We start from the raw sequence: 16,492 nt of genomic DNA on the forward strand, positions 1-16,492 counted from the left end.
TTGCAAAATGGATTTCAAATTGATAGACTGTTCCTATATTGTGAAGTCCCATAATATAACCGTTAAAAATATTATTCCAGGTTACTTCCCAAAACATGCCTACTCTCCCAAACATGACTTCAACCCCATGGATTGCACTGATTTGATAATTGGTATGGCTAGAGGGAAAAACTTCAGAATAATGGACTATTACACCAGAGACAGGTAATTATGTTATATAACACTTATTAATTTATTGTCTATTAATACAGTTTGTTTATTAGTCGCTAAATTTATTTTAATGCTCAATGAGATGCTTTTTATTTTAATAAATGATCCGCCTCCGTAGTGTAATGGTCAGCACGCTCGACTACCGTTCTGGAGGTCCCGGGTTCGATTCCCAGGGGGGTTAAATAAATATAAGTGATTTTTTTACTCTATTATTTATTCCATATTATCCTGGACTGGTACCTGAAGCGGAGGGCTGATCACCTTTCCTTCATATCTTAAAGATTCATATAAAACACTGCGTTTGTATGATGCAGTGCCCTATGCAGCATTGGGGTGCGGATAAGGGTTTGAATGAATGAAATGAAAAATTTATTTTAAAAAAATGCACATAATTCGGAGAAATTACTGATTTTTAACTTATTATTTTGCGGTTAGGTCTACACCTCGGGTGGATTCGTTCTGGGGAGGGAATGACGATTTGACTGGAGCTATTGGCTTTGAAGAGAATGGTGTTACTACAATTGCATTCAGGAAGAAACTAAAGGTAACTGTCAATTCATTTAACACAAAAATAGTTCAAAAAACACAAATAATGTTAGATGAAAACATAATTATAATAATGACATGGGAAGATTTGAGAAAGAGGGTGTTGATAGAATATTAGGGTTTCATGAAAATATCGTAAAATTTTACATATTTCTTGAAAGATGCCCAAGTAACATTTTTAGTACAGAAAACGTGACCATGTCAGTCATAATTGCGACCAGGAATGTTACATGGATATTATATATGGTGATACTTTTACCTTGTCTAATATTTCAAAGTAAATTAGGAATGCTCCAAATTAATACTGAATTTATAATTTTTTTGTGACAGCTATTTTGCTATGTAAGAGCATTGTAAAACTACTTTGAAAAAATCTTATTTATATATCATAGTCACACGGGAGAAAGTGACCAAGTGCATTTTTTACAAAAGCGTGATCATTGACTATTTGATATCTTACTAGCTTAATATTGCCCTGAAAAAAAATCCCAAAAGAATTATTTAAATTTTCTTCCATATTTTGGTGCAAATATCGATACTTACTTTAGACATCTGTTTCATAGCTAGGCAACACGTGGAATAACATCCGATGAATTTAATTTTTTTTACGATAATTCTTTGGAGTTGTTAGTATCACTTTTGCTAGTGCATGTACTGTTATTACGCGAAGAAAAAATAAATGTTTTCTGGTTTTAATATTAATTGTGAATTGGTCCAAATAATTGTGAATTGAAGTCTTCTATATTCTGTTGTCAGTGAGTTAGTGGTGGCTGTTCAAATCACTAAACAATGTTGTCAGTCAGTTTTAGATTTATATTAATGTGTTGTCTTCTAGGCTGTGGAGAATACTGATCACTCGATTGAAAACGACTTGATGCATGTGATATGGGCTCGGGGTCAAGAACCGGGACACTATGTGCACGTCCCTAAATCCGGAGTGGAGAGTGACAAACCGAGTGTTCCCGACTTCTACCGACAAGATGAACTCAAGTACCATGGTCATGGATCTCAGAGAGGAGTCGCTTCCATCAATTTCTATGGTAAATATTTTAACCAACTAAATAACCATCACGCCATTTTTTCTGTGCATCTCACTCTCTCTCAAATGCAAGTGTTCAAGTTGCTAACGCCATATGGGACACGAGCGAGATGCAAATATATTTTGTTTTAAGATGACGGCTGCAAACACTGAAAATCTGAAACAACACAATAAAATAATAATAATAAAACCCTTATCCGCACTCCAATGGTGCATAGGGCACTGTGTCATATAAACGCAGTGTTATCTTGATCTTTTACACATGAAAGAAAGGTGATCAGCCCTCCGCTTCTGGTACCAGTCCAGGGTAATATTGAATAAATATTACAGTGAAAAAAATCACTTATATTTATTTTACCCCCCTTGGGAATCGAACCCAGGACCTCCAGAACGGTAGCCGAGCGTGCTGACCATTACACTACGGAGGCGGAGTTGTCCGAAACAACACAAAAGGATATTTTTCTTAGAAATTATTCAAACTGATGAAAATAATATTAATTAATAATAAGCTATGTTTTAAGCTAAAAATTATTTCAATGTCAATATTTGGTCTGGAAAAATCGAGGATTGAATCTTGGATACTGTGCTGTCACAAACTGTGTGCCAAATGCATGATATGCATTATCAGAAATGACACAGACTGTGCCAACAGTGAATAAAGATAGTCTTAAAAGTACATGACCCATTAACTATTGTTGTCACCCGTGAATTATTACTGCACATGTTAAAACTATTACCTAAGTACCTAGAATTGTATAGCTACATAAGGACCATCCGTCCATTTAATGTTCACATTCGTTTGAGAAAGCTATAACTAGGCAAAACAACTGTCACAAAATATATTTTTATGTGTTTTTTTCAAGAATAAAATACAACTTAGTAGACTCTTAATACATTTAATGTATAAAGCTTAAGAGTCCCTTCAAGTTTTAAGTGGCAATCCTTGCAGAAGTTTTGATTTTTAATCTATTTTAGATGAGCCATCGAAAGACACCGCGTCTTCTGGGGAAATAGCTCAGCTGTCGGATGGCCGATGCGGTGGAGAATGGAAGCTGCCGCATTCGTGCTCCGTCGCCAAGAAGGACTGCGAGTATGCCGCCACGTGGGAGTACTTGGGAGCCAAGAGAGGGAAGGACAGGGTCAGGTTTACCATCCACACCAAGGACACCAATCAGAAGTGGACTGGAATCGGATTCAGCGATGACCAGAAAATGGTAAATAGTAAACACATAATCGGTATTTTAATTTTATCATGTCAATTTGAGAAAATATAATTGGAAGCTATATTATGTTGGATAATTTCATCTCAGAAATTTAATTTTGAACTTCATTGTTTCAATTTAACTCTTATCAATGTGTTATGTTAATTATGCCATCTTTCATGTTAACTTATTTATTTTTTACAAAAATGTTAGCAATATTAGTATATAACCACTCAGTGAGTGGTTATATACTAATCTTACTAACATTTAAAAAAAAATTAATAAGTAAAAATGACTAACCACAAAGTAAATGCTTTAAATATTAATAATATTGAGAATGTCTTTTATTTATTGCTTTAAAAATTTATTGTTTTGAGAACTATTGATTTTTCTGTAATCTATTTTTTAAATCATTTACCTCATTAATTTTTTATTTGAGGTTTGAAGAAGATTCACTATAATATATAATTACTCAAAACTAACGTTTTTACCGTTTATCTCTCTCACTCGCAAACACTAGTGATCAATTAATATCGTATGCCGCATATGCCGCACAAGCAAGATGCAAATATGTTTTGTTTGATTATGGCAGCCACTAAAATCAACAACTCAATTTTATAACAAAACTTCACAGAAGTAAATTTTTCTTCAGGATTATTTCTACAAATGACAATAGTATGACAGTTTTAACAGAAAAAAATAGATATATTGCTTTCTTCTATTTATTTCAGTCCCAAACCGATGTAGTGATTGGTTGGATAGAAAAGACAGGCCGTCCATTCCTGATGGACACTTGGATTAATGGCTACAGCGCCCCCAGATTGGATGACAATCAGGATATTGATGACTTTACAGGAAAGACTGAAGATGGAATTACCACCCTCTCTTTCACAAGGAAACGGGCCACAAATGATGCTGAGGTAATAAATATAGTATTAGTTACTGGAAGCTAGAAGCACTCATTTTCTTAATTTTTAATTACGTATTTCAAAATTGGTGTAATGTGATTTCCTTTCAGGATTTATCGTTCACTGATGACAAGTGTCTGTACCTGATGTTCCCCGTGAAGGGAGGCGGTTACGATGCAGTCAGTAAGAAGACCAGGAAGCACGCTATTGTCCCGGCTATATCTTCCCGAAGAGTTTGCATCAAGTCTTGTGGTCCAGGTATGAATAATACATGTTTATACCATCTGTTCAAAAGGTATCTGAATTAATGCATTGTTGAAGTGATCTTCGTCAAAAGGTGGAGGATATCTTTATTTTTATCTACAGACAGTGTCATTTGCCAGTAATCACATTGGTGAGGTAGTGTATTCCTTCGGATTGTCACTTTAAGTGACTTTGCGATGCCTAGTGCAAACTTTTATTGATAATTCTATGCGCATCTTATAAAACAATGAGGTCGTATATCTGGTTGAAAGATGACCGCAGATTATTTGAAAGATGAAAAACGTTGAGGTTGGCAGGGATTGATAGTGACTGGGAGTCGCGGTTTAGAGACAGAGCGGTGTTTATGAGGTCTCTGCGTGCGGTTACCGACACAACAGAAGTGATGAGGACACAGAGTGTGTGCTAGAATTATTTGGTCCCAAACTGGCATGTTCAGTTACATGCACTCATAGATAGCCTGCTGCTGAAGACATATACTCGGGCGCGAGTTGGGAGCTATTATTATTATTAATTTGATCCTCTGGTTTCAGAACTGGATGATGTGGTTCCAACAGAACCTAATATACCCGGATTATCTTCCTACATGATGAAGGTGAAGATTGTGAACTTGGCGGAGAACTTCAACGCTCCGAAAAAGGGTTCCAGAGAGTACGAGGACCTCACCAATACCATCACCAAGAGCTTCTCCAGAGTTCTAGACCGTCATTCTGGATATCACAAGCTTTCTGTGGAAACATTAGAAGAGTAAGGATATTGACATTTTATTAAAACTTAAGCATAGGTAGGATCAATAGCTTTTTGCATCTTGCCATACTTTCAATGTAACTTCTGTGAATTATGGAGGATGACTGTATGCCTATTTGTATATAATGTCAAGATCGATTGATAACCTTGCTTTCATGTGATTTTATTTTATTTTGTTTAACACATTGTTGGCAGGTTGTTTTTTCATCGCCCTGACCCTAATTCGTATACAAATTAGGGTTGTATACTAATCACAAGTAGCTGCAAACACAATGTACAATGTTTTTTGGCATCTCACCAAAAACTACCAAAAGCGTCTCCCGCTCTCTACCAACAATATGTTAAAGATTTTTTTAAGCATTTCCCATACACAATGTGTTTAGAAACATACAGTGCATATAAAGAAAGTATGTATAATGCTGCATTGAACTGATGCATTGTCTATATACCACTAGAAAAAATACAATTGCTGCTATGATATATTTGAACTGAAGTTAAGATTTCTATGTAAATATTAAATTTTATATGCCTCTCAGATCATGGTCTATCACTTTGTTCGTCCCAAGAAAGAACACATTCCATTTCTCGCCATAACACATCATTCTTCAGTAACTTTTTCTTTGTCCAAGCGGCCAGACTATGAAATGAATTACCTCTCTTTGTAAACAAAATGCACCTTCTCTAATAACTTTTAAGAAATGTCTGAGACTATCTATCATTAGAATCCTAACTGTCCATCAAACCTCTTTTCCCTTAGTTTTTCCCTCTACCTCCTCCCCTAAACTCCCTTTTTCCTTTGCCTTCCTTATTGTCATCAATTTGTAATTTATGTTCAAGTACTATCTACCCTCTGATTGCAAACAGCTTTATATGGTATCAAACGTTTTGATCAATATCACTTGTCTGTTTTTGGTTGGTTGGAAGATATGGTATTCCTTTTTAGCAATAAGCCCGCCAATGTACTTATTTCTTTTCTGTACATGAAGTTTAAATAAATAAATAAATTCAATTTAATTCCCTTCCAGCCAAGTTGGCAATCAAATCCTGGCCAATCTACTGCTGCAAGTTGACGAGTCTAACGAAATAGACACAGCGGCCACATCAAGGTCTTCCAGTCCTACGTTGGGAGGAAGTGCAGACAGCAAGGCGGAGAGCAGCAATCTCGTGAATTCAACCAGCCGATGGGAACGGGCTTTCAAGGACACCTTGTCCAGTGGGAGAGTCGGAGCTCTCAACGTGGATCCTGAATTCTTCGTGTTCGAGCCACAAGGATGTGAGAATAATGATTAACTTAATCCAAAATTTTATGTAACCTAACCTAATCTAGGATAGGTGTAACCTCACCTAACCCTATATTAAACATTCCTTAACTCTCACCACTCTGTAGGCCAGATATTCTAGCCCGTATGATTCTAGTAGGCAGCTCCGTGGGCCACAATATCTGGCCCGGCGCAGGTATAAGTTTTAACTCAATGATTTAGAAATCAATGATTTATCATTGATTTCTCTATCACCCAAGTATATTCTACCAAAAAATATTTCACATAAATACAGTTAATCTTAATTAACATGGTCATACAAATTGCCAGACAGTGTCCCGAAATTAGGAAACCAGAATATTTATTTTAATGGTAGAAAAACGTCACATTTTTTTTTATCAGAGTAGCTGATCAGTTATGAGAAAAAATTGTCAGAGTGGAAACGGTTAAAGGAAAAGTATTTATATATGTTTGATCTTTTCCTGTTAGTTAAATGTACCTAACATCTAAAATGAATTTAACATTGTATGAAGATGTCATCCATAGTTAGACAACCATTCAGTCAGAGACTGTTTTTCAATTTCAAAACAATATTTTTTATTTGTTTGTACTCAGACACTGGATTTAATCCCTGAGATATAAGATAGTGGTTCCATCTGTTGAAGAATGTGATTGCTATCTTCTTCTTCACGTGTTGTCGACCCAACGGTCCCCCTGACGTTGACTATCACTTGTGAGAAACTGTCCCTATTTTGGACAGTCGGAAAACAGCTCCTCGACGTTCCATACTCCATTATGGAGCCAGGAGATCCGCATTCTTCTAACACCTCTTTGACCCTTGATCTTACCCTTGATGATCAGTTGCAGTTTTGCTATAATACTGCATATGTATATACAACTTTCAAAACATTAGGGAACATGGATGTTCAATAATGAGCATATTAGTAAGCATTACATATCGTTCACTCCTTTCAAGAACATCATAAATCAAAAATCGTCAATTTTCAATGCATGTTTTCGGAATGCCCAGAAAATGTACTATATCCTAGAAAAAGAGGCATATTTTTAACGTAATATTTACCCGCTTTAGGGCAGAAAGTGTTGTTTTTGCATTTTGAAGAAAACGTATTGTTTAATTCTTTTTTAAAATATACTTAATATTTTTCAAATGGAGAAAAAACCTTCAGGTTTTACCTAGAAAGATCTGTTGCACAGTAAAAAGTTCAAAAGTGACTTGATATTTATTTTTAATACATTTGGTTATATTTGTAAACTTTAAAAACGTTCTCCTAAAAAATCAAGTTTTTTGATTTATGACGTTCTTGAAAGGAGTGAGCAATATGTATTGTTTTGGTTGCAGACAGCATCAAACATTACTGCTCAAAATGTGATTTTATTATAAATTCAATAATAAATTGGTAGTGGTAAAAACAACTTTTCTCTGATACATATAATGAATGACATTCATTGAAACTCAAAAACATTGTTGTTAAAATGTTTTTTATTTTATTTCTGCAGTGGTTTCATCTCTACCAGTAGAAGACTCTGATGCCAGCGCTAAAACATTCTTCGGCTTGTCGGAAACTAAACTGTACATTGTGTTGGGTTGTATTTGCGCGTTGGTGTTCATCTCTATAGTTCAGGCTGGGTGTACCATTTACAAGAGCGCTAGGACGGTGCCGCCAGTAAACAAGGTGAGGAATAGTGACAATCGGACAACTATAAGCTATAAAAACTATATGTTTATTGGAGGCCTTTTTTTGCTTTGTTTTATTTAGAAATATTCCCAGAACAAGGAAAAAAACACTTACGTTTGCTAGATAAACATAATATTTCAACATATTTATTGATTTGATTCAACACATTTGTTTAATTTGTAGAACTCCATTTCAATTTATGTATTAATTTTAAATCAAATACAGATTTTTGAATCTACTAAATACAAAAACACATAAAAAATTAATATTGTGACAATTGCATATGCACAATTAAATTTTTTTATGTGTTTTTGTTGATAAAATACAACTTAGTAGACTCAAAAAAATCTGTGTTTGATTTAAAATTAATACATAAATATTTCAACATAGCTGGATTACTTTTCTTTTGTATCTATTCACAGCATGTAAGGTATAAAATAAAAAAAAAACACTAATGTAGTGGAGAAAATTAAAAAAAAAATTATGACTAAAATGATGGCAATAGAGAATTTCATAAAGTATAGCATTATGATGATTATTTGTACTTAAATATGTAGTGTGTATATATACAACAGGTATATATAATATAACAAACATGGCACATTAACCAATTAAATGTTATAATTTTGAATAAATAAATAAATAAGGTTTTTTAACTTTGTTAAAGGATCAGTTGATACCAAATGCAGCATGGAAGGATTATTCTGTTGCCAACACAAACTATGCTTTTGAGTCCTTTGAGAATGAAGAAAAGTTCAACGGAAGCACCGCAGGAAGAGACAGGTAAATTAATTGATTTACTAGCTACCAAATCATTAACATCACTAGGAATTTGAAAATATTCCTCTATTATTTCATATGTTAAAGCTTTTCGATAAATTTTATCTTTGTGACCATATGTGTGTTGTTTCAGTCGTGCGAGTACAATGCCAGCTGGTACCAATGGACACCCGCGCTATGCAAACGGTTCTAACGGCAACAGCAGAGCTGCCGCCCCACAGCAATCTCATCACCACTATCAGGACACCAGGTCTTTGCAGAGGCCACGTGCTCCCGCTGGATACAAGTAACTACATATGCTTATATTACGGGGCTCGGGTATCGGTAATAATAACTCCTAATTAAGATGCAATCAGTTTATTAAACAGGTCGCTATGACAGTACAATGACAAGTATGCAGTCTCCCCTGCATCAATCTTATAAGGGTATAACATAAACATTCCCCGTGTACCCTCCGCCCTGCCCCTAGCGGGCGCTTGGGGTCATAGTTCAAGTGCTACAATTATTGCGCCGTAACACTTACATAGTATTGCACTACCTTCTTCTTCTTCTTTAGCCTTCTGTCTTTCACTGCTGGATATAGGCAACTCCGTATCCTTCCATTTTGTTGGTCTGCTGCTGCTTGTACCCAATTTCACCATGGTACCATGGTCCAATGACATAGCCCCACAGCGGCTATGTCATTGGACCATGTTTTTGAGTTCTTCCGATGCCTTTTTTTTCTCCCAAGGTCTCCATCTACCAAAATTTTAGGGAACCACCTTGTCCTATCTTGCAATATGTCCCGCAAAATGACCTCAAATTATGCAATTTTTCCAGCTATCCATCAGCCAACGAAAGGGCGGCCTACTCCCTGCCTAGACAGCCGGGACAAGGACGACCGCGGCAACATCAGCACCAGCATCAGCATCAGCACAACTCCCAGAATGTCAACCCGGACTTCTATTTCATGCCGTCTCAACGGAAGTACGAGGGGGAAGTTGTGAGAGTCTACGTCGACTACAACAACCAGCCAAAATAAATAATCTTAAAATCAAAACAATTAGACAAACAGAGATATCCATAAATTGACAAAGATCATTGAAATAGATGATGGCATGCGCCAATGTAAGATCTCTGAAGGCTGATCGCTTTTCCTTCACATAATTCATGATCAACTGCTTTGATACTGTGCGGTGCTCTTTGCACCATTCGGTGCAGATAAGAGTTAGGAGAAGAAAACTGCCTTGAGGCTACTAAAGCACAGTAAGAATAGAATGCAAAACCGAAATTATAATATTGGTTCATATATCCTGAATGAGGATCTAAAGCTTACAACTGATCATCTGCCCCAAGTATTTATGATCAAGTTAACACCGCATCGGTTTGATGCAGTGCCCTATGCACCATTATGTGTGAATGAGGGAAAAAAATAATAAAACATAATGCTTGATAGCCAAATTTTAATGATGTTTTGTGATTTTTGTTGTTATCTCTTTGTTTTGGTAATTGTCATATTAATTGTGTGTAAAAGTGCTTTAAAATAACACATTTGTAGTAATAATGTGCAATTGAAGGACATATTGAGTTAAAGAATTTTTCAAGAATAAGTTTTTCGCTGGATGTTTTGAAAAATGACGGTTATAAACATTAGTGAGTGGTCATAGTGGAATTATTTTTTTGAAAAGTTTATATACATTGTTGTTCTCCGAGGTAGAATGGAGATATTTAGAATAAATTTTATCAAGAAAAGAGTATCTATTTGAGATATGGTGGGCTCATAATACGGTAAAAACTAGTTCATTCAAAATAGAATGCATCAAAATTTAACATAAAAAATTACTCTTAATTGTAAAAGTATTTTTTTTATTGAAAATGAAAAATTGACCAGAATTTCAAAATATGGTAAAATTTGAATTGTTGTTTGATTTAATGAGCTTCATTGTATTGTGATTTTTGAGAAAACTTTTTTCTCATGTGCCCATGGGTTTTGGTTGACCAATGAAATTGTAGATGTCTCCGTGAATGTTTTTTGATTGTCATAGAGGTTATTGAAGTGATTGACATTTGAGATGTTTCATTGACGAAATTTTTGTAAATTTACAAAAATTTCGCGTTTTGTCTATGGCGCAAAGCACCTGTCAAATCAAATCAAAGACAAAACGATATTTATGGAAATTTACAACGAATCTTTTTAAAAATTAAATTGTGTACTTATTATTTCTAGGCTAATCTAATTTTTTTAATTACTTGATGTCGGTGCAATCTTTTTACGCAGAAATCTTGAATGCGTATTTAAACTGCGTTAAGTTGTATTTAATATAAATTAAATTTATTAGCAATACCTTTGATCAAATCAGTAAACTTATTAGATTATTTTGTGTTTGTAAATAATCAAATATTTTAATTTCTTTGTTGTTGGTGATATGTTTTAGATTGGGTTTAGAATATGTGATCACAGGAAAAAAACTGCTTTTTGTAGACGACCCTTTTAGAAAATAATAAAAGAAAAATATTTATTTTACACAGACCCTTACTGCAATGTGATTCTTCTTTTTTTAAATGCTTTTCGCACCCAATGATACAAAGGGCACTGCACCGTAGCGCCTCGGTGTTATCTTGAACGTTAATTACACAAAGTCTAGGTGATTAGATCTGTGCTTCAGGTACCAGACAAGGGTGGTATCAAATAAGTATTGGAGTGAAAAATTAATGCATATTTATTTTGACTCCCTGGGAACCGAACCTGGAACCTCTAGTGTGGTAGTGAAATGCGCTTACCACTACTAGAGATAGATATATAAAGTTTTTTTTTGTTATACGATATATTATTTTTTTCTTTTTGAAATCTCCCAAAGTCACGTTAAAGTAAAGAGTTATGTCTGTTTATGCAAATATGTTTATACAAGTATGACCACATACATGAAATTAAGTCACAAACTAATTGTTCACCATTAAAAATAACTTTATACTTAAAAATGTGAAATGATTTATAGCCAAAAATATAATATTGGAAGAGATATAAATCATTTATTTACCAATAAATATAGCACCAGCTCAAGCTGGTGTTTATTTTGTGAATTCCTTATTCAATCATAGAACTTGGTGGAAATCAAATACTCATTTTGTTTATTGACAGTTGTTTCGCCTTCTTAAGGCATTTACATCGACATTAGCGATGAAATAGCCTAAAAGGCGCAATAATAAACAAATATGTAATAAAAAATAAATAAACACATACTCAAAATTAGCATTCGATTTCTCGTTAAGTTCATACAACGAATAGTGCATTTGACTGGAAATACAAATATGATCAAAATTAATACTAGAACAAGATGTCACTTGCACTACTTTGCTTTTCCATCGTTGATATTGTGTAGGTTAGGTTAAGCATATTAGCAACAACAAAAAACGCCTTGTCACAAATAGTTGTTGAGTGAATTTACCATTTTTAATAAATACTCATACTTAATATAATTGCTACATTTAATAATTGTATATAATATTTTCCGTTCTAGCATTTACTAAATAGTTGCCACATTTAATTTAATTTAAAAATAATATTGTTGATTAATTAAAGTATTTATTGCAAGCTGCGTGCGAACGTCATGATTGTCACAATTATTTTAGTTTTAGTGTGATTAATGCTTAGGTTATAAAGCGTGCTATTTTCTATTTTATTAAAATTAGTTATAATTATTATTATTTTGCTTTGTGAGTGTAAAACCCGAAGTATGATAGAGTAGTCCACTTGCAAACCACGTTATGTTAAAACATTAAGAAATTTTATCCAAGGGCTCTAATCGGTAGAAAATAAAAAATAACATTATCGTCCATATTTGACATAATTAATTGAAAATATGCAATTTTGACTGAATGATGCATATTATAAAGTTTTCAACACTCTATAAACTGACAAAATACACTAAGTAGTTTGAAATGTCATATTTATGTGATTTTGAAAGTAAATGCAACTTTAAGTTTAATAGCGGGTATTTTATTCAGGCTTTAAAAAACAGGGATTTTAGAGTTAACGTTTTTTGCCAGTATATATCCACAATATATCGGGGAATATTTACCAATTAGATCAATATAACAGTATTACAAGTCTTGGTAATATTTTAACGTCTGGACTACCTAACAAAGTTGTAGCATTTCAAATGTATCTTCTGAGAAGTAGCCATTTTGGCTCACAGCAGCAGATATGGAATGTAACTGCAGATATTGCTGCATTAATAGTTAACGCCTTCTGTCCTAGAATTCAAAATATCTTTAAATTTAAGTACTTTAACTTTAAAATCAGTTGGGTTTTACATTATCGATGCTATTATGTTTAAGACAATTCTGAATAAGAACACATTAATTTAGTCATGTGATTTTGAAATTCCAAACGGTTTTATATTACTATACCGCTACATGGTTCTAATGATTTATCTTGAACTAACTGAATCCAATATTGCATGACCAAAATGATTTTAAAACCAACCATATGTTATAATTTAATACCGAAGTATCAAAAGGAAATCTTTAAGTGATATTTAATTTCTATTAAGAATATATATGAATAAAGATTTACATCATTAATTTATTCGACGTGGCATTTTTCAAAGTCAATTGAATTGTATAGAAATTCAACAAAAATAAAATGTTCTGAATCCTAGAATATGGTGCATAAAATATTTATTATTGTTAATATATATCTAGAACAAAATGAGAACAAATATTTAAGCAATTATGCCAACTCGAATTGATTAATAAACATTAAATGTAAAATAAGTGCATCATCGTTGCTGCAATTTAAATGTATCTCTACAAAATATAATTTTTCTCAAAATAAAATATGACTCGTGATTTTATTTATAACATATTGTAAAAAAAATAAAGAATCCATACTACAAAATCACTTCATGAGTTATTAACACATTGTAGTCGGGCGCTTTGAACAACAGACTCTAGCCTATAGCGGGTGTTTTTCGCGATTAGCGCAAAAATATATCGTTTTCTTAAAATTGACACAATTTCTAAACCAAATAATATTTTCGATTGAAATTTTCAAAGAAATCATAAATGACATTTGATCATCAAAAATAAATTATAATCATAATTTTTAATTAAGTATTCCGTATTCCACAATTTTAGAAGCATTGTAAACTATAAAAAATAGTCTTCCCCTCCGAGGTATCATTCCCTATACAATGCTAATATATTCAAATAATAACATACCAAACAGTAAACAAAACAGTGGCAGATTACCCTTCAACGCGTTTTATTTCACGCTGAAAACAAACCCGTATATTGCCGTTTCCCGCCGATAACCGACAGTCGACAAAAACGGCATTTGCCGTGTCCCGCAGTTGACCGACAGTCCGCGAAAAAGGGCAAATGCCGTGTCCCGCTGACAACGTGTTAAAATTATAGTTGAAAGTGAAAGGAAATTTAAGTTTCGGTTAAAATAATTTAATGGGAAATCAGATCTTTAAATTTTACGCTCCACACAAACTCTGAACAATTATTTCAAAGTTTAGTTTATAGATTCAATTAGTTGATAAATTTGTTTTGATTTTAGTAGATAAGAGTTTTGATTACAGCAACTATGATTCGGATAAGTAGTTAATTTGATTTAAATTGAAAGTTAAACATTCCGATTCCGTCCATTTTTAAATGTAGGTTGTTGAAATATGTATTACTTGAATACAGACTTTATTCTATATACAACTAAATAATATGATATTTTGTATTAAATTATTTGTGTCAAAAGGGTATTGCCTGTGTTTGTTAATTTAAGTTGGATATTTCAGAATATATTATTGACCTTATCTATAATTGGCAAATTGCCTTTGTTTTAATTTTCAAGTCAATATATTGCAAAGGCAATAAAAATAAATATATTGCTGTAATGTAATTTGTGTTTATATACATTTATTGACTAGCCAAATATATAGGTACATATTATATTACTTACCATAACTTCTTATTTTATGTTTTATGTCTACCTCAAAGGAATTATGTATTTGTGTTCAGTTGAAAGTTCTAATAATCAAATATAACCTACAAAATTTTCCATGAAATTTTGATGTCAAAAATCTTCTAAACATTTCAATAGTATATTTTACTTTACATGATGTATATCAAGAACATTTAGTTTTCATAGTTGTATTTTAATTAATAATTTTAAAACAATTGTTTTGTCATTTAATATAGTATTTGTATAAAATTCATACATTCAAAACAGATCACAACTATATGTTGTAAAACAATATAAAAATTCAGAGTTACAAGATTGATTTAATTATTTTTCAACCTTTTTTGTGTTATTTACAATTTTTTATTTAAAAAAATACCCAACACACTAAATATACTTGGAAAATTTGTATATTTTTTTTAATATGTAAAAGGTATCATTAGGTACTTTATTTTATTTGTATAGTTAATCTTGTTTCTGTAGACATTTTAGCTTAAAAATATTTGTAAATACATACAAATAAATGTTTATAATTATTCAAAAATAAATAGGTCAGTAAATAACGTGTCTTTTAATTTATTCCCAACTGAAACCCAAAATTACTTTAAATATTTAGTAATAAATTGATTCAGTAAAATAATACTGTTTTATTATTGTTTTAATTTACCGCTAATAGTTTTGGCAGAGCTATCCTCCCATCTAGAGTTAAATTAAACAAAATATCTTATTAGTACAGAAGTATTACTTTCTTTTTATTAAATTAATGATAAATTATTTATAATTTCTTAATCTTAATATAAAAAAAAACAAAATGGAGACTAATTCTCTTCTTGGGGGTATTGTAAATGAAATAATGTACGTGACTCCTTGCATGCACATAAACTGATTTGTTCTTACAAAATTGAATGCATTCTGTCACAATTCTTTCTACAAAAACACATATTTCATAGATTCGATAAAATAATGGAGGGGTCAGAAAACAAAGTTTAAAAACATATTTTTATAATTTAAAAGTAATTTATTTATGAACAAATTATTTCAAAATTCAGTTCTACCTAAAATACAATTATAAAAGTTTGTTTACCTAAGTAAAAATTTGAGCATTAAATTGTACCGAAAAATCTCTACAATGTATGAATAAATTAATATGTACAAATAGTATATTTAACGACTAAAAACAGGGATCACTAAGTTACGATAACGACAACCAATTAATAACAGTATTCAGATGAAAATTTTAATAAATAAATATATGAGGCTATCTCGTACATATAACTTATATTTGAAGCACTAACTTTGTGATTTTCCATAATTGAAATGTAACTGCTTTAAATCACTATCAGTATTTTATTATAACTTAATTATAATGTCTACCGGTTTCAAAGCTCACCGGTAGACATTATAATTAAGTTATAATAAAATATTGATAGTGATTTTAAACCAAAATTATATTTTAATTATATCTCCTACATATTTTCAATATTTTATAGAACTTTGTAATGATGCTGTCTCTATCCTTAACACTGATCGACTGCCGATAGATATATTTTCACAAAATAGATATATTTTGATATAATTTTATGGCAAATTACCATGTTTTTACATGTCATTGTTATACAGGAGAAAGTGACCAAGTGCATTGTTTTACAAAAACGTGATTATTGACTATTTGATATCTTACTAGCTTAATATTGCCCTGAAAAAATCCAAAAGGATTTTAAACTTGAAGGTATAGTATATTGACTTGGTAAAAATGACTAACTGCATTGATGTTTATTTTTTTGCCAAGCAAAAGTTACTTAAATGGCCCTCCTGAACATTTTACGTTTTGGTAGTTGGTCACTTTCTCCTGCACGACTACGATGTGTCTGACACGGGTAACTGACACAGCGCTATTGGGAA

At 32.3% G+C, this 16,492-nt stretch overlaps 1 protein-coding gene across 3 annotated transcripts in view; it reads left to right on the plus strand.

The window, feature by feature from the left end:
- nahoda (DOMON-like domain-containing protein nahoda) overlaps positions 1-11,141 on the plus strand; it is a 120,215-nt gene extending 109,074 nt beyond the window's left edge. For 2 of the 3 annotated variants that reach the window (XM_088264272.1, XM_088264274.1), the window contains 12 exons: positions 81-204; positions 646-754; positions 1,592-1,796; positions 2,771-3,009; positions 3,729-3,917; positions 4,016-4,163; positions 4,700-4,913; positions 5,939-6,186; positions 7,691-7,866; positions 8,537-8,652; positions 8,783-8,935; positions 9,469-11,141. In XM_088264272.1, the coding sequence (XP_088120398.1) occupies positions 81-204; positions 646-754; positions 1,592-1,796; positions 2,771-3,009; positions 3,729-3,917; positions 4,016-4,163; positions 4,700-4,913; positions 5,939-6,186; positions 7,691-7,866; positions 8,537-8,652; positions 8,783-8,935; positions 9,469-9,670 (2,123 nt within the window). In that variant the 3' untranslated portion in view covers positions 9,671-11,141. The remainder of the gene's footprint in view (positions 1-80; positions 205-645; positions 755-1,591; positions 1,797-2,770; positions 3,010-3,728; positions 3,918-4,015; positions 4,164-4,699; positions 4,914-5,938; positions 6,187-7,690; positions 7,867-8,536; positions 8,653-8,782; positions 8,936-9,468) is intronic. The other variant, XM_088264273.1, reaches the window with a different exon arrangement.
- Positions 11,142-16,492: the final 5,351 nt, after the last annotated feature.

Source organism: Brachycentrus maculatus, unplaced genomic scaffold (genome assembly GCF_059751285.1).
Source record: "Brachycentrus maculatus isolate JH-2025_06_01 unplaced genomic scaffold, ASM5975128v1 h1tg000222l, whole genome shotgun sequence".
Lineage (NCBI taxonomy): Eukaryota > Metazoa > Arthropoda > Insecta > Trichoptera > Brachycentridae > Brachycentrus > Brachycentrus maculatus.